Source organism: Dipodomys merriami, unplaced genomic scaffold (genome assembly GCF_024711535.1).
Source record: "Dipodomys merriami isolate MVZ:Mamm:240054 unplaced genomic scaffold, mDipMer1.0.p SCAF_4, whole genome shotgun sequence".
NCBI classification, from domain to species: domain Eukaryota; kingdom Metazoa; phylum Chordata; class Mammalia; order Rodentia; family Heteromyidae; genus Dipodomys; species Dipodomys merriami.
The window spans coordinates 73526510-73553398 of record NW_027205603.1 but is presented as its reverse complement, the minus strand read 5'-3'; the positions used below and the strand labels follow the sequence as shown (position 1 = coordinate 73553398).

General features: G+C 33.3%; 1 protein-coding gene across 4 annotated transcripts in view; it reads left to right on the top strand.

Moving 5' to 3' along the window:
* Positions 1 to 26889, top strand: part of Csmd3 (CUB and Sushi multiple domains 3) — a 928259-nt gene that overhangs the window by 384188 nt on the left and 517182 nt on the right. For all 4 annotated transcript variants that reach the window (XM_069991287.1, XM_069991286.1, XM_069991285.1 and 1 more), the window contains 2 exons: positions 909 to 996; positions 16482 to 16606. In XM_069991287.1, coding sequence (XP_069847388.1) covers positions 909 to 996; positions 16482 to 16606 — 213 coding nt within the window. The remainder of the gene's footprint in view (positions 1 to 908; positions 997 to 16481; positions 16607 to 26889) is intronic.

Here is a 26889-nt window from a genome sequence, read left to right as displayed (position 1 = left end):
TCTTAAAGATTAAATTATCCAATGTGATCATAGTTACTGGTAAACATTAATCAATCAATAAACAACCAAATGATACTGAAAGAAACTGAAAATGTGTGAATTGACTAAATAAAAAATCATGGAAAAGAGTACCTGAGTGCTTGAGAGCAAAGCCATCATTTTTTTTCTCAGCTTTGTATTGTATTCCAGTGGTGTGCATTGCAACTTTCACCATTGGTTGACTTTAGTCATGTGTGACAAATTTGCTTTGTTGCTTATGAAATACAGAAGCATTTGCAATATTATTTTTTCTTGTTATTTTCCTGTTGCAAATTTGAAAATAATAGGGACCTAAGCATATTGTTGCATCTATCTCTGTCCTTCAAATTATTATGGAAAATCTGGCACTGATATGACAAAATATGTTTTACAATTTGAGTATAGTTTTAAAAGCATTATCTTCTAAATAAAATACTGCAGTGTGAATATGAGCACTACAGGTAAATTTGGATAGGTCAATAAATAACAAAAATATTTGATTGTTATTTTTGTTCCATAAAAATAGACTATCTTTCCATATTTAAATAATAGTGATTAGGGGCTGGGAAGGTGGCTCAGTGGTAGAGTGCTTGCCTTGCATGCATGAGGCACTGGGTTCGATTCCTCAGTACCACATAAGCAGAAAAAGCAGGGAGTGGTGCTGTGGCTCAAGTGGTAGAGTGCTAGACTTGAGCTGAAGAGCTGAGGGACAAAGCTCAGAGACCAGGCCCAGAGTTTAGGCCCCACAACCAGCAAAAAAAAAAGAAAAAAATAGTGATTATAATAGAAAAATACAATGATATATTTAATGTAAAAATTTAAATTAAAATAATTCCATATTTCTAACCATATATGTTGTCTCTTGTGTTTTTTCTCCTGTGTCATTACAGTAAATGAAGGGGGTATTAAAACAGCCTCCAATTTATGCCCAGATCCAGGAGAACCTGAAAACGGAAAGAGAATTGGATCCGATTTCAGGTAATATTTTAAATTATTGTATTATTGTGTTATTGTATGAGCTAGTCAGTTGTGTGTAACTTACTCTGTCCTGTCAGTCTGAGGGTCTCTTCCTGGAATATGGAATATGTAAGTCAAATTCACCACTCACAATGAGGAGTTTCTTATGAGGTGATGTGTGAAGGTCTCTATCAACTAGTCTATAAGCATTCTAAAGGTATGCTATTAATATTATATACCTATGTGTGAATTTTAATTTTATTTCCATCGTATCATTAAAATTCATTCACTAAATTTATCAACAAATAAGAGAATGTACATAGTACACTATGAAAGCTTTTAATTTGCCTAATTTACCTAAAAACACTTCTTTAAAATGTTGAATTACTAGTGCTTGACATTAGCACTTCACTACTAAAGTATTTGAAGCTCTATTTCAAGGGCTACAGATGTACTGTAATGATAAAACATTTCCATGGTTTCCTTTATTTACAATAACTAGTATATGTCTGAGACAAGCAGAAACGGTCAGATAAGTTGATGTTAGGCAAAATAAACCCCAAGATAAGGACTCAAATGTTTTTTTTCATGCTATTGTTTCTAACATATTTATAAGATGATGGGAAGGGGAAACAAAGGAGGAGGCAACAATGCTTGATAAGAAATATATTCATTAACTTGCTCATGTAATTTTAACCCCTCTGCATGGTATTTTCACAATTAAAAAAAGCCATTTTCCTTACATGGTCAATGATATTTCAAACTCAAGTCTAGTTATATCCTTGAGTTTTTGTTTTTGTTTTTGTTTTCTCAAGGCTAGCTAAGGTCTTTGAGCTACAGCTCCAGTTCGGGTTTTCTGGTGGTTAATTGCAGATAAGCATTTCATGGACTTTCCTGCCTTAGCTGATTTCAAATCACAATCCTTAAATCTCAGCCTTCTGAGTAGCTAGGATTGTGGGAGTGAGCCACCAGTTTCTGGGCATGTTCCAGGCTTTAAACAACACAAAATTCTAATCAAAATGTTAAATTTTTATTTAGTTAAAAATCACAAATATGTATTTCTGCATGTGTATTATTCACATATTATATAATTTACTTACTGATGATAATGTTTTTGGTTATATATAGCACATATTCAGTCTTCTCCTTTTATAAAGAGGTATGAAGTATAAATCACCTACTTATATAATATATAGATGATATTCTAAAGAATATTCCTAGGAGGAAAGGAAAACCTATACTTAGATTCTTAGAAGAGGCTGAGGCAGAAGGACTTAAGGCCAACCTGGGTTATGTAGCAAAACCCTGTCTCAAAAAAAAATCAAATAAATCTTTTACTATGGATATTAAATATTTATACTTTATAGACCACAAACTGATAAGAATTTTACTGAGTAGATCTGTTTATATGCACTCTTCTTTTGATAATCCAATGTTCCTTATCAGTTAATCGTCCATTTGCCTAACTTAAATTGATAGGACTGAAATTTGAACAAATGTCTATAGGTCTCCAATACTCCACACTTTCCTACAGATATTTTATGGTATACTTCACAGTTTATCAATATATTCCATTTGACACAAATTATTTCGTCTTCTTAAGATTGTTTGCTCAGGTCTATATATGAATACAATAATGTTTATCATATTGGTATGAGAAGAATGCATAGTTGATATATCCGTAATAACTATAATGCTTGTGAAATACATATATATGCAAATGTTATAATGACATATCCATTATTAATAATTATTTTAATTGATTACTTAACAGTTATATAAATTGTTTATTGAAACTCATGAGGAGGAAATTGTAAATTAATAGAAATGCAGTGAACTATAGTAGTTTGCAGTACAATGAATGCACCTGCAATTTCAAGTTTAGAAAATAAATATGAATTCACAATTTAAAAAATAAATCTTAAGTTTCTATAAGTGAAACTAAAGAAATCTGAGGATGGGCACTAATCCAGGCTTAAAGGGTCATCACTATGCTAATACTAGGAAGATTTTGTGTCTCATATACTAGGAAGATTTTATGTCTAACCTGAGGGGAAGTAACACCCATGTTCTGAAGAAGACCATGAGCTATTCCAAAGAAGTAAAAAGCAGTGATGCTCATTTCAGGGTACAAAGGAGTGGGAAAAATAACACAGAATGAACTGAGGAGAGATGGGGAAGCCACATCCCTTTTTAGAGAAATGAAATTGGCAGCTATTCAACATAATCTGGACTACACTAGAGATAGTCTTTGTTCTAGATCTATTTTTGTTGTTGTTGTTGTTTTTGTCGATTGTGGAGCTTGAATTCTGGGCTTGGGCGCTGTCCCAACGCTCTTCAACTCAAGGCGAGCACTCTACCGCTTGAGCCACAGCGCCACTTCCAGTTGTTTTCTTTTCTAGTGATTTATTGGAGAACAGAGTTTCACAGACTTTCCTGCCCAGGCTGGCTTTGAACCATGATCCTCACATTCAGCCTCTTGAGTAGCTAGGATTACAGGCGTGAGTCACTGGAGCTGGCTATATATTTTTTAAATTGAAAACAAATGTTTAAAACTCAGGTAATTTCGTCCCACAGCTACACACACACACACACACACACACACACACACACACACACACAGAGGCTGGAAGAGTTTTAAAGTTCATTTCTTATATTTGGCAACATTAACCAACACATATGCAAAAGCCATTCCCTCTTGGCTGGGCAGGCTGTTGCGTTCATCAAAGTTCCCCTCACTTAGGTCACTTACCTAATTTTGATGGCAAGCTGTCCAGAGTTGTAAGAGAGTATCTTAACTGAAACATATTTTCAGTAGATTTGCTTTCTATTTAGAGTAAATGGATAGAAAAAAAGTTTTAGGTTAGTACAGTAGAAGTGCAAGATGATAGAGACTAAGACTCTAGCATCTGCAGTGAGTTAGACTTGAATCAACATGTCTTTTGGTAACAAAATCTTCATTATTTGATGATAGTTTGTTCTAGACGCTGATAAAATCAACAGAAAAAGTGTGATTATTCAAGGATTGGATAGTCTGAAATGGGATAATATATTTACATAAATGTATATTTACATTTATATTTACTGTAGAATTGAGTTCTTTCAAAATTAGAATTTTCAGATAACCTTGATTTCTAAATATACCTACGAAGTTAGCAGAGGATCATTCAAGTCCAAAGCGTTAGGGAACCATCCCACTGAGAGAAAGAGCACTAGATGCATGACTCAAAGAGTAGAGCACCTACCTAATGAGCAAAAATCCTTGAGCTCAAACCACTACTACCAAAAGAGAAATGATCCTACCGACAATATAAGGAATCTGAAAGTTAAATGAGTAAACTACATCAGATAAAATAAACAGAAAGATAAGAGAAAGTTTAATGTCAACTCCATAACCTGTACTTCCTGATGGTAATCCCACGCGTGATATAGGAAGTCATATAGGAAGAAAAATAAGGAATTCCCTTAAAAGTGAGATGGTAAGTATTGACCAGCATTGAAAATCGGATGATGAGACAGGAAGTAGTCTCTTGAATTTGACAATACGAGGGCTGTTAATATCATGGTTCCTTTGGAATGATAGAGCTCAGAATCAAACCAGGACAAGGTGAAGGTGAGGAACGATATACCAGATGGGTAACATTTTGAGCATTTTTCATTATATTGAGCAGAGTATAAATTCTTTTTTTAGAGATACAAAAGAAAGAAACATGCTTGCTGGATACTACAAAATTGTCCTATAGACAGGAGTAGATAGATAACATAGGACATAGAGGCCATAATAAAGGAACATCATTTTATAGAAGAGAATTAATAGTATTAGAAGAACAAGAAGAGGAAAAATACATTTTGATAAATGAGTGGAAATTACGGCTTGAAAGGCTGGCAAATTTCTTGATGAAGATATAAGAGTTCAAACTTAATATTTTTAATTTGAAAATCCTGTTTCAAGAAAGAATATCAAGTAAAAACTATCAGGGGACAATAATGGAATAGATGGGAAAAGAGGGTTGAAACTGAAAGAAAAAAAAAAGGGGGGGGAAATAGTTGTTACCAAGAGTGAGAGAGCAAGCTTTATATATAAATGCTTTCTTGTTGATTAATTTGAGATAATGATCATGAATCTGCTTAATTAGATGGTTTCTATCCAGCAGTACTGACCATTCCAAATATAAAGGAAAAAAAAATAGAATTAGGTGGTAAAGTTTTGTGCACAGTAATTATTTCAGGCAGACAGATTTGAAATAGATCTATAGTAAAGATAACTTCAAGCAGAGGTGTAAATTGAGACCTTTTTTCTTGAACAGGCAAATGGTTACATTGTCTTTCAGGGTAGATATCAGCAATACAGATGTTACTGCTTCAGTAGCAGCAGTGGAAGTCATAATTCTCATGGTTCAGAGGAGAAAAGAATTCAAAGAATTTTTTATTTACTGTTGAAATGTCCTCATTTATATCAGTTATTCACAACTCTCTGAGAATCACATCAATGCTGAAGAAATAAAACAAATCTGCAAAAGATACATAACATTATGATGTATTTTTCATTGGGTCTTCAATTCCCAAGACATTTTCTCATTTGGACATTATTATCCCCCCTAAACAATTAGCTTTCCCTGGCCCTTGAATGTCAAAGGGGAATTCGGTGGTGAGACCCCATGCATCAACACCTCCATCTCTAGTAACCACCTCGAGTAACAATCTACCCCATAAGTTTTTGGTGTTTTTTTTTGTTTGTTTGTTTGTTTTTGGTAGGTCGTGGGGCTTGAACTCTGGGCTTGGGCGCTACCCTTCAGCTCTGCAGCTCAAGGCAAGCGCTCCACTGCTTGAGCCACAGCGCCACTTTCGGTTTTTCAGTGGTTTATGGTTTTCTAGTGGTTTATGAGAGATAAGAGTCTCACGGACTTTCCTGCCCGGGTTGGCTTTGAACCGTGATCCTCAGATCTCGTCCTCCTGAGTAGCTAGGATTACAGGAGTGAGCCACTTGCGCCCGGCCCCATAAGTATTTCTAAGAAACCCATATTAAGCTTGTCTAGTCCCTCTGTCCTTGCCATTCCCTACAACAAAAATACAAAACTGGCAAGGTGTAATTCAATCTGCCCTGTGAAAGATACTGTGAAGAGCAAGAAAGGAAAAGGTGATTACAGGAAAATATTATAAGAAAATATTAGGGGGGTGATATTGTGAGTTTACAGTGTGTCCATAAAACTAGCCTGTTAAGTTGAAACCCCTTTGTAAGATAATAATAAAGACAAGAAAATATCTGTATATATATATATATATATATATATATATATATATATATATACAATTTTCAAATGTTGAACATTTTCAGAAATTTGTAGTATCAGTTTTACTCTCTATAGGTTCTTCATCTTCTCACAAGTTGGCCATGCTACCTCCAAGTTCATTCACATCTACAATAATATGTTTTTCTCATTTAAACACCAACACCAACTTCTGGGTCCCCCTACACAGCTGTGTTCTTTTCAATGCTCCAAAGAGCTCCCATAATCGCAGGCTTAATTCCTATCAATAGTTTATATGGTGAGTGTCTCCCCTTATAGTTTGTCTCAAGAATATCTGATTTCCTCTGATCTTTTTCACTTCTTGCTTTTTTATTCCTCCTGGGAAATCCTACTCCATTTAATATCTGTGTTACCCTACACATTTTTCTTGCACTCACTTAGATATTTCAGGCATATAGTTTTTCTTATTTTCTCAATTGCTGCAATCAGGTTCTTAACTCCTATTCTGTTGTACACCATACTTAACACATAGAATACTTTCCTTAGTCTTTGAGAAAGTTTTCAAGTGTTAATATATAGGAAATCAAACAGAAGATCCTTCATATGTCTATATGCCTGACAAAGAAAGTTAGATAAGTCTAATGAATTGAATTGATTTTAACAGCAAAAGTGCACCTACAACATTTCCCCCATCAATTTCTCTGATCATGTGACCTTGTAGATGACCTCAAACTCATCATAAACTTAATGACTACCAAGCAGCTGAATACAAAACAGAAACTTTTTGGTATGCACATAATCAATACTGTCATAATTACAGAGGATATCTATAAGAAAATCCTTTACAAACCCCTGCATTTTGCTTGCTATATTGTGCTTACGTTTGTGCTTAAGTCTTCAAGGTGATAGTCCCAACAGCTGTGTTTTGAAGTCTTAAAAGTGTTTCTCTCTAATTTGAAATGCCTATGGAACATGACTGGCTTGCAAGGACAGAAATGCTGCCAAAGAGATATAAAAGCTAGCAGCCCTTCCCTGTACCAAGAACTAAATCAAAATTTTAAATGTCTCTTAGAATTGCATCCAAGTGTCTGTGGAAACCCAGCTTGTGGACTCCATAGCTTACACAGACTTTCCCTCCATTCAGAAGGCCTTATCTAAAGCAGAAGATATTGAGAAAGGGAGGCATTTTTGTTAAGATACCGTAAACAAAAATACTTTAGGGATTTGTTTACCCTTGAGAATCAAGAGTATTTCTACCTCCTAATTTTGGGTTGCCATTCAGATCATTAAAGCAACGTTATATCTCCTAACAGGTAATAGGTTACTTTATCTAGTCACTATATAATTATACTATCTACTTTAAGAAAACCATAAACTTGCAAATTCTTCAAATGTCAAATGTGGACTCTTCTTCACATGGTTCCTTAAACCATGGGCTTTCCAAATATTCCTGTGTATTCATTAATGCAAAAAATTTTATAGGGGTTCTGTCTATCTCCACTTGCCAAGTAAACTTTTCTGGGGTGCCTAATTTGGTGTTACATTTACCATTACCACATACAATTCTGTGGTAATTACCACAGAAGTGTTGTTACTTGTCCACCCCTCTGTTAAAATGGAATGACTAGCATTGAATTGATTAATTGTCATTAAAGACTAAACTACCTGAAGATTGTCTGTTAGTATACCCAAGACAAAGTAGAATTCAATAAATCCCAGATTTTCTTATTTTTCTGATTTTCTCCAATGAATTCGGGTAAAAATAGTTTCTTTTCCAGCATCTTACAACCCTGCTTATCAATCTTCTTCAATTATTAATCTTCCAACTTTTTCAATCTCATTGGCTTGGGATCTTCAATTCTTATTTCCTTTATCTTAGTTTCCATCTGTTTAATCCCAACTTCCATAGCCTTTTATTCTAGAGCTATTTTATATCTATTATATATCACTTGCAGGAAAAAAAATTCCTACTAGGCAACTATTATTCAACTGCCTCCAGCCCAAATCTTGTATCCCACATCCCTCACAGATTTGAGCAATGATATAATACAAATTATCTTAAATGGTCATACATTGTAATTTAGCTGAAAAGTCCATTCATATTTTTGTTATTCAACACTATGTATCAATCTTTCTACTTTACTAAAAAGTAAACTTATATTCCCCCACATAGTAATAATCAAGTCAGGTTTTCAGTCTTGTAATTTGTTGCCCTTTCCTCTTGTTCATTTGGCTTTTATATTAACCTTGTAGCATTTAAGTCCTTTTTAAAGACAGTACAAACCTAGCTGGTATTGGTTTGAACCCTATCATGCTATATTACAAAATGGTAAGCCTGGGTTTTACAGACGTTTAAAAAAATACATTTCAGTTGTGCCTGATGAATTTTTTTAAAAAAGAAGTAAAACTTCACTATTTCTTAAATCTTAAAAATTCCAGAAAAATACTTTAAGCATTTGTCATCACAGAAAGTAGCACATTGTGTGCCTTCCCAGAATATGATTGTGCCAATCTTTCCCTCTCAGGATCATGCCCATTCTTCAAGTAGAGACTTTTCCATCTTTGTTGGGGTATTCACTTGTCTTATTATTTTATCAGTACTCACTCCACTTACATGAAATTTACTTATCTATTTATCCCATATCTATATTAGGTGCATCTTCTCTACAGTAAGAGAAAATACTATTTTATTTTTTTATCTCCAAGTCAAAAGAAAGTATCCATTCTTTTTAAAGCTTTTTGTGTTGAACTTGAATAAACCATGTCTATCACTTTCTCTAGTGTTATGTTTTAAGCCCAAGAAAAGTAACTTATTTTTCCTAGTCCATCTGGAAAAAGATTTTTTGGCCACCATGAGACAAATCCTTAATATACATATTATTAATGCTGAAAAAAAGAGAAAAAAAATAAATGTTTTATTGTTGCTTGATAGTCTAAATATTCAGGGAAATAATGCCATGTAAAAACTAGATTACATAAAAATAAATCTAGTTGTATAAATGTATAGAGGAAATAGGGGAAATGGGTTTTCGAAAGGCACTCCAGCTATGTTGTCTTTGCTGGTAGGATATAAGACAGAAATACTCATGTTAGACAAACAACCTAAAATGAAAAAAACATTAATGACATGAATAAACTGCACACTCCGATAAGCTAAGCACTTTTTCTACTTTTTTTTTCTACTTTTTTAAATGTTTCCAAATTTCTAAAGGGTAAAATGGAAGTTATTATTGTAATGCAACAGAGAAAATATTTTTAAAAGTAAAGGCAAATGTAATAATGATTTGAGTCTACAAGAGTAAAACATGATGATATTATATAGAGTAAAGTTTATAATGCATATATTTAGAAATATTTAGTACACTGTGATTTGTTTCTTTATTTTCTTTTGGTGATATTGGAGTTTGAACATTTGTTGGGCAGGCAGTCAACTACTTGAACCACAACTCTAGTCCTTTTAGGTTTAGTTATTTTTAGATAGAGTCTAGTACTCTTATTCCCTAGTCCTCACTATAGACTTCAGTCCTCTAAACTATATTTCTTGTGAAACTAACATTAGGAATGTCTCTTACTGTTTATTGAGATGGAGTCTTAAGCCCAAGGCCCCTAAGTATATGTCAGATCTACACACAAACTTCAATGCACCAAAAGAAATAAAAGTAATGAGAAAGGACAGAAAAATATAAAAACAGCCAGGCGCCGGTGGCTCACGCCTGTAATCCTAGCTACTCAGGAGGCTGAGATCTGAGGATCGCAGTTCAAAGCCAGCCCAGACAGGAGAAACTCTTATTTCCAATAAACCACTAGAAAACCGGAATTGGCATTGTAGCTCTAGTGGTAGAGTGGTAGCCTTGAGCTGAAGAGCTGAGGGACAGCGCTCAGCCCAGAGTTCAAGCCCCATGACCGACAAAAAAAAAAAAAAAAAAAAAAGGTATATGGACATGAGCACTAGAAAGAAAGAAAAGATACATTTCAGCCAATCTTCTTATTCAGACATAGGTTTTAGGTTACAGAGAGAAAGATAAATTGAAAGAAGGAGAGGAAGAGGTATGTACAATTATTAGCCTCAGGCATAGGTGTGTTTTGGGGATCAGAGATAGTGATCATATTGTTCCACTTGTTCATGAACTCAGAATTGGTCATGTGGGGCATCATTACAATGTACCTAATGGAGCATTGATGCTTTGTCTTCAATCATAGCAGTTTTAACCATCTGTCTTTTTCCTTTCTGGAATCCAAGATTGAGGAGAAGCAACTACAGGAGAGAGAATGGCTCAGAGTAAAGGACACAGACATAGAACAAAGCCAGGGATTGCAAGCTTCTAGTACTTTTCCTTTTAGACATCTGCAGGTCCATGTGAGGAGCCACTGTTTTGTTCAGTAAGCGCAGCTTCTGATTACCTGTTACATATTTGGATGTTACCATCCATTCAGAGTGTTTCTTTTTATTGATTGATTGATTGATTGATTGATTGATTTTTATTCTTAGTGTAAAGGTGATATACAGAGGGATTACAGTTACATAAATTCTGTATGGATATTCTTAGGAAAGTGCATATGACACTAACAAATGATGTTTATTATTGTGCGTAGTTTTTATAACCTAGTCAACCAAACAGTCTGTGGGATCCTCAAGAGAGACTAATCTTCAGAAAGCTTCAGTTTATAAAAGACACAGGGTATTTTGAAAACAAGTTTATTAATATGAAATTTCTCCAACTTATGAGTAATTGGCTTCAAGTTTTCATCTTTCTAATAGCTTCAAACAAAAGACAGACTATTTAAGAGTGAAAGAATAATGGAAAACACAAGTAATGAAAAAGAGGCAAGCATAGAGTCCAGGTGGAAAATGGCCATCTATAAGAGTTCATTGCTTTGGAGGAAGAAAGGTGAATTTATATTAGCAAAGAGTCTTACTTCTGGATTTAGATTTTCAACAGCATGTTAAGAACTTAAATGATAAAGAAAACTAAAATGGTTTTTGCAAAAAAAAAAAAAGGTGAATGAAATTGAGAACATCTTATTGGGCAAGGCAAACCAAGCACATTAAACCAAATATCATATATTTTTACTTCTATATGGAAACTAGAACTAAAAAGCATTCACACACATGGACATGTTCAGGAGTATAAAGATCTATATACAGTATTATTTATTTAATCATACAACATAAGACAAGCTAAGACATTACACAGGAAAAGAAGTGAGAATGCAAAAAAATAGAGATGGCTATCTGTGGCACATTGCAAGTACATATGAGAGTAACATGGAAGAACTCAGCAAAAGTTGATCATCAGTTCAAGAATGGGAGAAAAGACAAATAGACTCTGAGTGGTGAGGACTAGCAGAAAGAGGTGTGCCAGGCAGGAGAAAAAGGAAGATTTCATACTGTCAAAATAAGGCCATTCAAAACTACAAAAAGAGAACAAGGAAACCTGTCAGGGACATTATTTCTTTGAGTAAAAGGTACAGGTGTTTGATGAAGGGGTAAAATTTATTACAATACAGCATACATGTTTTCCTAGAACTAAAAAACTCTCCTACACATGGACATGTTCAGGAATATAAAGATCCATATACAGTATTATTTATTTAATCATACAACATGAATCAAGCTAAGACATTACTCAGGAAAATAATCCTACCTTCTCTTATCACTGGTGTAATGCAATAAAGTAAAGAAAATGGTTTGAAAATGTCACACTATTCAAATGTCTACAGTAATTATAAAGCTCATAAATAAATTTAAAGCACATAAAATATAAAATTTCTTCATTTATAATTTCATTTTGGTAAAAGCATAAGCTTAGAACTTCAAAAGTGTGATTACTCCATTTTTAAATTGCTAGCTTAAATTAATTAATGAAGTATTTAATTTTCAAAAATATTGAGTAGATCATTGAGATAATTTTTATTCTAGTTCATTTCTGAAAGTTTCGATTTTGAATTTCAATAAAGATTCTACATGTAGTTTAATTTATATATCATATATTTGTCTAGATACTTCCTATTTGTTTAGTGATAAATTGAAATGCATTTTTATTAGTGTTTACTTTCTCCATATAATAAAAAAAATTATGTGGAATTTTAAGTAAAAAAATAGTTGATGAAAAAATTAAACGATAAAAACATTCTTTTGTCTTCTGCTCTAGATTACTTGCTCCTTTATTTCTCATCTGTCTTTTAGTATTTGATCACATGTTGTTATTTGGCTTCAACTAAAATTATATGTTCAGTATCTTGGGTCAAGATAGGTGAACATTTATATATCTTGGAAAATCTCTTATTCTTTTCCACTGACAACTTCAATTATAATAGGATGCTTTTGCGATAATAAGCATCATTTTTAAAAAGACAATGTCACTTAAACATGGAAAAGGGTCAACATTTGTTTCCAAATAACATCATTACATATCATATTCTTGATGCTATGATCTTTTAAATTAATATGTTCAATCATTTGTTTTGAAAGGTTCTATCAGACTAACTATTCTAACAAAATAGGTTTAATTTAGCTGGATAGAAAAGACATCTCTTCAGCAATGATGGAGAAATTACAGTGGGCATAGCTTGTCTTTCTTTGTTATTTCACTCTAACAATATATTATATATATACATATATATATATGTTTTAATGAAACTCAAATCTTAGAATGTTCATAGAACACAATGAATTTCTTTTCAAAAATCCACTGAATCTCAGTCTACTGAGGTTTGCTTATTTTATTGATTTTCTACATTCTAATGTCATTTGTATTCTGTTATTTATACAATAATATATATGGATATATTAGTGTGTATGTTTATTCATATTTATGATTTGCTAATCTATAGTCATGATCCTGGCTGGAGATGTTTGAAGATGCCAAAAATAAAGTTTTCCTTTAATAATGGAGGCAATGATTTCCACAACAAAAAATGCGTGATTAGAAATATAATTTTAAAGCCTGACATGTACATTTGTCACCTTTGCTACTCAGAAGACTGGAATCTGAAAGATTAAAATTTCAAGCAAGCTCCAATACAAAATAAAATTTCTTCCACAAGATTTTGGAAAACAAATATGACAATGAAATTTTAAAGTCAAGATAAATACAACAAAATTGAGAAACACAAATGAGTTTAAAAATCAGGAACCTTGAGAGTCAGAGTTTGATTTTCTTATACATTGATTGAGGGAAATAATTGAGTCTCTGATATGTGTTAGATATTGTGCCCATAATGATTGATTTTTGCTCACATTATTGCATGCGGGCTAGCTATGGCATATAGAGATTGTTCTTCACTTTGATAGAGAGCAGAATTAAGATTTAGTAGCCAATGTAAAATAATACGCGTAGTGTTTTCCTAAAGGAAAATCATCATTGATTCTGAATGGGCAGCCTGCAGGAGTTTCAGAGACTATGACAAGGTGTCTTTGGCATAGCAGCAGAGCAGTTTTGTATCTGTTATTATGAAAATGTCTGTATCTAGATAATATAAATTAATTTGCTGTATCCCAAAGAAACAAGCTAAAACTCCTATCACTTAAACATGGTACCATTAATTCCTTTTTAAATGAAAAGTCTCATTAAAACTACAATACCACACTCAACTGGGACAAAAGCAGTGACCTCTAGAGATTTTCAATTTATTAAGTTAATGAAAATGGCAAAACCAGGCCCTATTACTAGGTCTTCTTCCTTTCCTTCCTCCCTCCCTCCTCCCTTCCTTCCTTCCTTGCTTCTTTCTTTCTCTCACCTGCCCTCCCTCTCTCTCCCTCTTTTCTTCTCTTTCTTTCTTTCTTTCTTTCTTGCTTTCTTGCTTGCTTGCTTGTTTTTTCTTTCTTTCTCTCTTTCTTTTAATTATTTTCTTTTATCTTTCTTTCTTCTTTCTTTCCTTTCTTTCTTTCTTTCTTTCTTTCTTTCTTTCTTTCTTTCTTTCTTTCTTTCTTTCTTGCTTGCTTGCTTGCTTGCTTGCTTGCTTGCTTGCTTGCTTGTTTTTTCTTTCTTTCTCTCTTTCTTTCCTTTATTTATTTTCTTTTATCTTTCTCCTTTTTTCCTTCTTTCCTTTCTTTCTTTCTTTCTCTTTCTTTCTTTCTTTCTTTCTTTTTTTCTCTCTTTCTTTCTTTCTTTCTTTCTTTTCTTTCTTTCTTTCTTTCTTTCTTTCTTTCTTTCTTTCTTTCTTTCTTTCTTTCTTTCTTTCTTTCTTTCTTTCTTTCTTTCTTTCCTTCCTTCCGTCCTTCCTTCTTTTTCCCACTCTCTCACTGTCTTATCATCATTTGTGTTTAACTACTTCCTAGTTCAAATGAGCATAATGTCACCTCTATGAAATTGGAGATTACTGTGATAGCTTACTAACTTGCACTACCAGCTCCTAGTTTTGCATCTTCAAACTATATTCCTCACTCTGAAATCATTAGGAACATTTTAAAACATAGCATAACAAAATATTATTGATGTGATACATAGTCCTATCTATACCTACTGCCCAGTTTTCTTTAAAACAGGTCAAAAACCTACAGAATTGTAGTCAGTATGGAAGGAAGCCGAAGCCTGATTGCTTGAGCTATTGTGAGGCATCTCTCCTTCATTCATACTTCTCTAGTCACATTATTTTTATTGCTGTTGCTGGAAAATAACAGATATGTCAGGTGAGGTGTTCCTGGATGATAAGATTTAAATAGCTTTAAGAAAATATCCTGAACCAAGAATATTTTGTCTAATCTCAGACATATGAATTCATTTGAATTTATTAGGCTATTTTAGATGAGTAAGCAATATAACGGTAAGGAAGATTTCAAGTAAAGGAGTTTCTTTTTTAATTTTATTGTCAAGGTATTATACAGAGGAGTTTCTTAATTGGAGCTGTTTTTTTTTGTTTGTTTGTTTTTTTTAACTGGATGTGACTTAAAGATGGATTGCCTGGAATCAAGAGTGAAAACATACATAGAAGAATAGAATATTATAACAAATGAAAAACAATAGTGGTTAGGGTCTTAAAAGTGCTAAGTAAAAGTGAGAAATATTGAATTATGAATTTTGAAATGCAGCAGAATTTACTTGAAGGAATGAATATGAAATGTATCAAAACAACTAAGCTCATGAAATGACAATTCTTTGTCTTCATTCCCCTTCTCAGTAAATAGTAACTATATTTTGCCACTTGTAAGCTAGTTGTAGTAAAATCCTTGGGTTTTTCTTGACAGATAAAACTCTAAGTATTTTCATGTGTGTCCTGATGCTTTGAAGTATATGTATATTGCAAAATGATTAAATCTAACTAAGAATGTAAGCACTTCCTCACATTATTTTGACTTGTACTTTTTTTTATTTTTAATTGGTTGTGGGGCTTGAACTCTGGGGCTGGGCGCTGTCCCTCAGCTCCTCAGCTCAAGACTAGCACTCTACCACTTGATCCACAGCACTACTTCCAGTTTTCTGGTGGTTTATTGGAGATAAGAGTCTCACGAACTTTCCTGCCCAGGCTGGTTTTGAACCCCATCCTCAGATCTCAGCCTCCTGAGTAGCTAGGATTACAGGCGTGAGCCACCAGTGCCAGACTTGTTATCTTCCTTACATTTCACATTAACCCGGCAAGGGTTGGGGGCGGGGATGTGTAGTCTGTAGTTTGTTTCAGAGCAGCATGCCCTGATCACCTTTGATAATTAGAATGATTCTGATACTAAATTTGTAAACTTCATGTTAAAAGGAAGGAATAAAAATTACAATGAGTTAAATTTAATCTAAATCTAATTTAATTTCTTTAGTTGTAAATAACTAAAAAATATAGCAGGAATTTCTTAGAGAAATTTGAAGACATAAGTATGGATTTGCTCTGAATATCTATTTATTTTGAGAATCAGTGTGGATATTTAGACACACCTACACTTGCCAATTCATTCTAGACATGTGCTTGATATGGTATGGACCCAAGAACTGGAAATTGGACCAAGATGTACATTTTTCTCAAATTTACCACCTATTGAGGATGGTAAACTCAATTATTTTTCTGCAGTTTCTTCAACAAATAGTGAAATATCAAAGATGCTTAGCCAGATAACTCTAAAGTTCTTATCAATAAGTCTTATCAATAAATTCATTTATTGGTATACATTAAATGCATCTGTTTGAGCTTTAGGGTACATTAGTTTAAATTCTATATAGATATTTTGTTTTCCTGGTTACATCATTATTTGGACTATCACCCGTACATATGATGCCTAGTATTATCCTATATATTTCTAATCATAGTTTTCAATTCTTTGTTCAATCTTAGCCTTGGATCAACTGTTCAGTTCTCTTGTGATGAAGATTATGTCCTACAGGGGGCAAAAAGCATCACTTGCCAACGAATAGCTGAAGTTTTTGCTGCTTGGAGTGATCACAGACCCGTGTGTAAAGGTAAAAAATGATTTTTAATATAAAAAAGTATCTTTGAACATACTGTAATAGTTTTAAGTTTGTCTTAATGAACATAAATTGCAATTGAATATCTAAGTTTAAGTAACTAATAAATCATCTATCTAGTTGTTTAAATAATATTTGTTGAATAGTAATAAAATGTGTGTCATTGTGTCCAACCTAGTAATTAATCAACAGTGGATGAACATACGAATTCTGCATTATAAGACATTGGAAATTTTTCTGGCTTTCATTTATATAGATTGTTATTTGAGTAGCTCATGGCAGTGATATGATAATTAACAAAGACAAGTCAGTAAGTGCTCTGTCTTTATTACTAGCAATTGTAGACTGTTTTCATATAGGTGCATATAAAATGAATGTGTTTAGATAGATATTTATAATATGTGAACATACATAGAAAATACCACCTGAAGAATATACTGACTTAGAATTGTATTAGCTATAGAGAAAACTATTGAGAAAGAAAGTGAGCCCTTACCTTTTTGAGAAGAAAGAAAAGAGAAACTCAACTTTGAGTATCATTCTTTTTGTTTGTTTGTTTGTTTGTTTGTTTTTAGTGAGAGTCCAAGTATTAAAATATGTTGACAGGTGCTGGTGGCTCATGTCTGTAATCCTATCTACTCAGGCTAAGATCTGAGGATCATGGTTCAAAGACAGCCTGGCACAAAAGTCTTTGTGACTCTTATCTCCAATAAACCACAAGAAAACTGAAAGTGGTACTGTGACTCAAGTGGTAGAGTGCTAGACTTGAGCTGAAGAGCTGAGGGACAGCGCCCAGGCCCAGAGTTCAAGCCCCACAACCAACCAAAAAAAAAAAGTTCACTCCATTTTCTATTAATTCCAGCATGTATTGCACAGTGAGATATCTGATTGCAAAGCATGGTTCTTTCTTGTAGTTCCAATATCATAAACATTAGGTATTTATAAATTAATTTACAAATATCATTATATCATTAGAAATAAATATAAACATTGTCAAAAACTAAGCCTTTGATGTTATATTGAATCCCAATAGCAAAGACTACTAGTTTCTACCAGGAGAATAAATAAACACTTCTCGAATTTAAATCTCACTAACCAATTTGTGACAAAGTATAGAAATAAGTTTGACTTCATTGAGACAAGTTTGGATATAATTAAATAATGCAATTATTCCCTTGGCTTCCATACTGTTACACTCTTTTCCCACCTTCTGACTGCCTCTTTACCATCTGGTGCACTTGCTCATTTTCCTCTTCTTTAAACTGTATTGCCAACAAAGAAATCCCAGTCTTCCTCCTCTTTCTAGCTCCCACTCCCACTGAATGTCTTCAAATAAAAATGTTTCCATATGAACTAAAAGAAGCCTTTCCCTTTAAAACTTCATGGAGTTTCACTTAAAAATGAGCCCACTGACATTCCCAGTTATGCGCATGTTGTGCTGCTGGTTATTTTGAATAATGGCCTTTTGTGTTGTTGTTATGTGTCAGTTCTCAAGCTGCCTTTAGCTCTTGTCTCATAGGGAGGGTTTTTAGAGTCACCACACTCTGTTCAGTCTTCTCAGAGTGGGGATGATGTCAGTGGAAGAGAAAAAGGCAGGTATAAGAACTACTACCAAGAGGGAAAAGCAAAGTATTTCAGGATTAACTGAATATAGAAGTAGGAAGTGACAAGGAGGAGGGAAAAGATGATGTTCAAGTATCTTTGAGTGAAAGAAAAATCTCTTGTGCTGGTAATGAATGTGAAGGAAGTGAGAACCAAGCTATGTGGGAAGTGAGCTCAGTTACTACAACTTTGTCATTCTTGGCACCATTTCCAAAATGTACTATATTCCAGGCATGAAGCTAACCACTACTTGTACCAGGTCTCTTTTAATCATCAAAACAATCCCGGGGAAATATGGTTATCTTTGTTTCCTTTGAAGAAAAGAAGAACTTACAGCATAGAGCAATCTGACCACTTTCTGAAAGCAAATAGCAAGAAAATGGCAAAGACTTTTTTTTAAAAAAAAAAGCTTGTTTCATAAGCTAGCAAGAAGAAGCCAGGCTTCAGACAATTAGAAGGTATAGAGAAACAAATAAATTAGCAGGAACAGAATACATTACCCACTTGGAAATGGCAACACAGAGTGAGCAATTCTAAAATCTAATAAATGTTCCTGGCCACGTGTAAGTGTCTATTCATTATAATTCTCTTTTTTTTAAAAAAAAAGGCTTATAAAATGGCACAAAATATGCTAACATTAAAAAGAATCCTGAAATGGTGATGATGAAAAGATCAGAGTCATTAGAGGAAAGACATTAAACTAAAAGTTGTATACTGTTGTATAAATGATGGTGGAGCTAGATTGCACACTAGGTTTAAATCTTAAAATGGCAAACAGGAGAAAAACTTTGAAAAATTGACATATCAAAAAAAAGAAAGAAAGAAAAGAAGATAACTCTATGAAATTCAAATATACGAAAACACAAAGAATGAAAACATTTTCTTGGGTTTGAAGCATAAAGAAGCTTTGATTTTCTTTATCAAATGATCATTGAGTACTCTGTTTCCTAGGAATTACTCTTGCAAATGTTCTGGCAGTAAATAGATCACTGCCTCTGAACACTGAATTCTTATGGTGTTCTTCAGTTGAGATAAAATGGTAGGTATAAGAGCCTCTTCTTGCATTCCAAATCATGTGTTCCAAGTGCCCTACTTCAGTGTTACATAAATTAAAGTATGAGTTTTTGGTCACAAAAGAGAATATGGAAAGAAATGATATACTCATGGACAGGAGAATAATGTTAACATGGAACTTTCACTCAAGAAGTTAGAGCTAGATAACAGAATGTGATATATGTGTGTTTGTGTGTGTGTGTGTGTGTGTGTGTGTGTGTGTGTGTGTGTGTGTGTGTGTGTGTGTGTGTGTATAATTTGAAATTGAAACTATAAACCATTTTTATTCAAGACTCAAATTTTGACCAAAAGAACAAATCATTCTTAAGACTGTAAATAGTTCAAAGGCAGAAATAATGTATCGTGTTATTTAGTTAGTTTTCATCAAGCCTACAACACAAAGAGCAGCTCTGAACTGAGTTCATTTTCAAGAAATGTTAGTTGAATATTAATGTGTGGTTTTTTTCTTCAATTTTCAGATAGATTATTGTGTCATGTATATCTTTTATCTATGCTCATTCAATAGTCATTTGCAAATAGGCATAAAAATTGTATGATTGAGATTCATATATTATAACGATTCCCTGTAAATTTACATCATTTTAGCAGATATTAATCATGTCTACATAGCTTTATTTGCTTATTGCTTGCAAGGCACATATGTGTGTGGCTTATAAAATATTTTTTGCTGCTAAAAATTACTATCTATGGTGCTGGAAACAGTGGTGGAGAGAACATGCTGAAATAGTAATTGAAGTTTGAAAATGACTATCCACTGTGAATCTGAACAAAGAATAGTTTTCATGTCTCATGGGTGCTTGGGCAGAATAAATATGCTTTCTACTAGAGACAGCATAAATAGCAGTATCAGTACACTGCACCTTTGAGAGATTATTAATATAGCTCTGTCTGTGTATTGCATGGCTGAGCAATCAAGAAATGATGATTTTTAAAGGGACCAAAAGTTCACATAATTAAGAATTAAAGGTAAAGAGAAATTTTGAAATTACTATGAATTATTTTATACAAACTCAACTGCTAATGTTATTCCTTAAATTGAATATGTATATGAATACTTAGTTTACTGTGATAAAAACAACTGTGATAAAAAACAACTGTTCCTCTGTTGAAAATGCAGTACATGTCTGTAAGCTAGAGCTTCTGCTAGTGAGCAGTTGACTCTGCTAGTAAGCAGTTGAGTGAAATTTAGCATGTTTGTTTTAGAATGGTTAGGAAATTGCATTCTGGTGGTAGACTTGATTATCATATTAATTTGGGAGGATTTAGGAATTATGATAGCAAACAGAAGATCATTTTTGCATACACGTAGGTATAACCATCTGAATATCCAAATAAGGAAGAATGTTTTCATTCTTGTAGATGGCCAGAACTTAGAAGTAATTTTTGTGTATTTCAGCAGAGAAAGTAGAATTTATAAATCATTGCATGTACAGTGAACATACCATGAGAAATAATGTCATGTGAACTTCTCGTTGGGGAATGAGGTGGGATAGGGGTATTCTCTGTAAAATAATGAGAGATCTAGAGTGAGATAATATAAAATTTGACATTATATTCCTCCTTTGTCTCAAGATGTACTCGAACCTCACCATTTCTGTTGTCAGCAAGTTCCTATACCACTATTAAAATTATTTCATATCTTCCCATTTAATTTGTAATTTACCCTAAATATGCCTTACAGATTAATCCCATCAAAATAGTAGTTCCATTATTTCTGAAAAATCTTCTAAGATACCATGTTGTTCCCCAGTTCTGTATCACAATGAAAGGAAAATGAAAAACATTTCAGATTATTCCTGTCCAAATCTGTACTCTTCTTATAAAGTAAATTACTGTATTTACAATGATATTTTATCTACACAGAGTATTATGTCAGTACTAAATAGTAAGAAGATAAAAATGGAGATGGAGATGGAGTGAGACAATCAGTCTTAGAAATTGTTTTGATCTCAAAGCTATTTCTCAGGAGCAGTCTTTTAATTTCCAGAATAATCCACAAATGATTTCCACTAAATTTGTTCCTTAATTTTTTTTATCACTAGTTCATTTCAACATCTCAGTTCTGTCTAAAATCACCTTTTAGATTTTCACCTGCCCCTTAATAATAAACCCAGTTAACTACATTCTTGCTACCTCTCAAAAAAATCAGATATGAACTCCAAAAGTTCCTTTCTGTTTCACTTATCATTTACCATCCTCTAACCAGTTATTTTATATTTGTTGTCTTTATAGCACCAGTGAGAATTTCTGTTTGTCAAGGTTCACCAATTATGTAATGGGGAGAAAACATACTTCTTTGACAAAAACTACCCAAGAAAGTGAGAAATAATCAAAACAGTTAAAGAACTTAAATTTTGAATGTATGCAATTCAATTTTTGACAGGAATTGTGACCTAATTGTACACATTGTCTTGGAGTCAATAAAAGTAGAAGTAAAATATAATTGTTTTTATATAAAAAATTAAAATAGTTTACACTATTTTTTTTCTTAGCCAAATCAAAGATCTATGATCCTCAGGGTCATAAATTCTTAAACAGGATTTATCAAAATCTTTTAGGATATTTAAACTATCAGAAAGTTTTACATATATAATGTTTCATTTTATTTTATTCATATATTTATAATATTTAGCCTATTGACTATTATACTCATTTTATACATAAAATTGATCATGAATAATCATTTAAATATTATGCTAAGATTTAATTAGATATAACACACATGCTAAGAAGATAGCAATGTGATCTTTACAAGCAAAGAAAGTCACTCTGGCAAAATGCTTCCTGTGATGCAAAAGCAATTAGAGCATTATGCCCAAGAGCAAACCAGAACCTGCTGAAACTTGTCAGCCAGAAATGTACATACCAGGTGTTTTTCTGTAGCTGCTGTTGATGTCTTCTTAGTTTCATCAAGTAATGTTACAGATGAAATGATGCATAATAAAGATGATATTAGCAATAAATAGAGTGACATATGGTGAGGAAGATAGGCAGATGGTGCAGATATAGAAGTTTATCGCACATTTGTTTTTCTTGGTGGTCATTTATATTTTCCCTAAAAGCAATAGTTCTAAATTTTTATTATGTAATCTGAATTAACAAATAAATCTTACTGTCTTCTCTATAGAAGTTAATGGATTTTAATAAAATGTTATTCACATGGTATTTGAAGGAAATTCAAGGGATAAATTGATACACACCTTACTTGTAGAAAATAAATGATCTCAAGTTCAAAACTACCCACACAATTAAAAATTTTGCATTTAATGGTGCTTTTCCTGGATGTAATTGGTCTGAAATCCATTCCTCACTGTACTCCTAGCTAATATAGCATTAGCAAGATATACAAACCATAAGCAAATAATTGTTTGGCTTTGTATAGAAAAGGAATGAGTCAACAAGAAAAAGAAGATTCTATATTCAACTCCGTTACTTTTGAGGGTACTTGTGTGTGTATGTGTGTGTGTGTGTGTGTGTGATTTCAGGAAGTACATAATGCTAGCTCCAGGTCTCAGAAGGAAATTCTAAGTATTCCCAAGGAGCATTTTTTCTTTCTGGAATGTTAAAGGACATGTTGCTGTTATTTTTATTTTCATGTTCTTTTATAGTTTTTTAATTAAGTTACTTTATTGTTACTATAGAGATGATATACAGAGGGGTTGCAATTGCATAATTCAGATAACGGGTACAGTCACTTTTCTAAACTGTCTTCTCTTCCCTCATTCCTTCCCAGTCCTCCCCTCTGGTCTCCTCCTATAATCGTATAGTTTCATCAATGTCCACAAAGCTCCATTGCTAAACTTTGTCATATTTTCCCCTCTAGTTCTGTTCCTCCCCCATCCTCCCAAAGATATACATGTGAATGCACAATACATAAGGTAAAAAAAGACAGAATCATCAAGAGCTAAAAAGTGAAAAATATTTTGTTTCCATCTTTTGGGGTTCATTTCAGTATGTGTATTATTTTAAATAACTAGGAAGAGGGAGTTAGGCATTGTACCTTTATGTTTCTCTTCTAAGACTATCCTCTTTTGGTCTCACTCTGTGGGAGTATGTTGAATCCTGTATAATTTGTCATAGCCCAGTGCATTTTAGATCTAACTTCTGCCTGTCAGAGAGAGCATGCACCAGTTGTCTCTCTGAGCTTGGTTTACCTGACTTCACATGATTTGTTCTAGTTCCATCCATTTCCCTGCAAATGACATTATTTTATTCTTTCTAATGGTTGTGTAAAATTCCATTGTGTATAAGTACCACATTTTTTTGGATCCAAATCTTGGCTATTGACAATAGTGTGGCAATGAACACGGATGTGCAGGTGTCCTTATCATATCCTGGCCCATAAGCTCAGTATTTGTTCTATACATAGAGAAAATAATAATTTTAAATGTTTTAGAAGCCATTGCTAACAAAAATGCTATTGTTTCTTCTAGAATTATGTTTTTTAAAGATAAATGTTACATTTAGTGTCTAAATGCTTATTGGTAATCAAACCACATCAAAGTTATTTAGGTTCTACTGACCTCTTATATCATATCTCTCATGAAAATATAAATTCATATGAGAGTAAAGATTGTTTGCATGCATTTCTTTTCTGTTAACACACTTCTAATATGTTGCTTTTAATACATATCTTTGGAAACATAATGAAATTACTGATGTACTTTATACTAATTGTGATTTTGAGAATTATTAATTGATAAAATACTTTACTCCTAAAAAAAATCAGTGAATAAAAGTTCAAGGAGATTTGAAAACCAGAAAGTTAAGAGTAAAACAACTTCCAACATTCAAAAAAAGGCCTGAGTATTTGAAATTTAATAATGGTAATGTCAACTATATTAGGACCAATAATCCAGTAAACAAAGAAAATGAAAAGAAATAGTAACTCATGATGATAATTGTAATTGAAGTAGATTTCATATACATAAATACCATGATGACACACACTTAAAACTGTTAAAAAGAAGAGCTATCAGGAACTTGAGCAAGAAGTAATATGGACATAGAGATAGATTGAATTTGAGCAAAATGCATCATATATTTGTACATAAGTATTGCAATGCACTTATTTGTCCAGTTAATTTTTGTTAACAAAATTTGAAAAAAAAATACCCTCATAAACGATGTAGGAATGAGCTTAATTGAACAACTAAGGTCTGAAAAATATTAAATATAATATTGTAATGCAAGGATGAGATGAAAAGAAACTAATAAAGTAATTGTAGGCATTCTTAAAATGAAAGCTATGAATTTTACCAAACCACCTCTGTGCTATAGATATGCAGATCTATTGGACAGAAAAATCTGTGAGTAAAAACAATGCCACAGATGGGTGTCATGAGCTGTATGGAAGTCTCCCAAATATTAAAAATAAGAATCAGCAATTTCATTACTGGGTGTAAGATGCAAAAGAAATTTAACCAGTGTGCCAAGGGGATAACTTTATTGTCATAGTTGTTGCTGCATTGTTTGTAGTATTCAAGGTATGGATTCTAGCTATGTGTCCATTAACAAATGGATGAAAAATTGTGTTACATATACATAACAAAATGCTATTAGCCTTAAAAAGAAGGAAATTGTCTTTTTTTTTTTTAACCAGTCCTGGGGCTTGAACTCAGGGCCTAAGCAATTGTCCCTGAGCTTCTTTTGCTCAAGGCTAGCACTCTACCACTTGAGCCACAGCACCACTTCTGTTTTTTTTCTGTTTATGCAGTACTGAGGAATCGAACCCAGGGCTTCATGAATGCTAAGCAAGCACTCTACCACTAAGCCACATTCCCAGCCCAGAAACTCATTTTTCACAACATAATTGACCCTGGAGGAAATTCTGTTAAATAAAACATGTCAGGCCCAGAAAGACAAATCATGGTTATATATAAAACATAAAAATAATGAATATCTACAAATAGAGAATAAAATAGTGATCGTTAAGTGCTTGGAGTTGGAAAGGAGGGTAGCGACAAATTGGTCAAAGGGTATGAGGAACAGAGTGAATTCTTGAAATCCTTAATAGACAATATTTAAGAATATTATGTTCTACATTTAAATCTGCTGAGAGATTTGATATTAAATTTGCTCACCAAATTAAAAAAAAGCCAAGTGATTGAATTTAGAGTAATCTGAACTAGTTTAATTTAATCTTTCCACAACTTAGCCATGAATCAGGTATTCTATATTGTGTATAATTTTTCTTTGTTAATTGTACCTTAAAGGCTGGAAATTGTTTAGAAATAAATGTCATGCAATGAAGTACAAAAGAAAGGCAATGAATAATCTGACAGAGGAAATAGTGAGTATTCATTTTGGGAACAATTGTAATAATTAGAATAAATCCCAGTATGCTTTTAAGTAGTGGTAAGAGAAAGAGGATTAGAAGGGACATTATCTAAGGACTCGCTGAAGGAAGTAGAGCCTGTAAAGGAGACCAGAGAAGGAGCAGCTAAAACAGGAACAAGACCAAGAGAGACAAATTTTGCTGTGCCATCACAGAAAAAGTTCTATTTCCGGAGATAGGGTCAACATTGTTAAATGCTGCAAAATGATCAAGAAAATAACCCATTGAATTTCACAGCCCAATGGTCCCCAATACATTTGCCAGAACAAGACAAGAAAGACTTAGGTTAGTAGACAGAGGACATTGCAATTAGGGAAATATTGCTTGTAAGATGGGAGAGGCTCATAATGAAGACAAATATAGAGAGCTTACGGCGAGAGACCCGAGACACAGATGACAATAGAGTCTATAGGAAGATAACAGTCCTGAGACTGGGAGATTTTGGTACCTAGAATTGAGGGGCTAATGTTGGCCTTGCCTAGGAATTGGTGCTTCTTCTTTTCTGAAGTGGTGATTGTAGAAGGAATTATACAAAATATAAGTGATATTTAGCTGGCAAGCAGAAAAGTCACCATTTTCTTGTGATAGATACCTTCCCTCCCACATTTCCTTTTCTGTGTGTAGCAAATTAGGTGAAGTTAGTCAAGGAGTAGGTTTGTAATGAAGGGTGAATAGAACTGAAAATAAAATTGGTACAAATAGGGGGTTGTGAGGGGGGGGTGTCAGCAATCAGCCTGCAAGATGTCATATCCTGAGGCTTTCATTTAACTCAGTGGTCTTTATCTCTTGTGGCACATTAGAATCACCTAGAGAGCTTTTAAAATAAAAACCTGTGCCTGAGGCATACCTCAAACCAATTAAATAAACTCTCTGGAGGATAATTCAGTTAAACCATCCCTCTCTGTGATAAATCGATCACTGTAACCACATGAAGGATGCAGAGAACAACTTGAAACAATCTTCCTTCCTGTGTAGTTGCTCTGCTTACTCTCAAGTCAGTCACTGGCAGGCTGTTCAGCATTTACCTACTCACATCATATTCCCTATGGACGGAATGGCAACATGTAAGATGAATGCATTCTGTTTGTTGAACCAGAGCAATCGCTGACCATGTTTTCTCTGTACTGGACATATCCAGATACTGAGAGAAATGCAAATTTGCAAAGCTAAAATGTCAAAGATGGACTCATTTTCATCTGTGTTGTGCATGACCACCTCAAAATGGCACTGGTTTTCTTTTGAGATAACACTCTCTTTGAAAAGA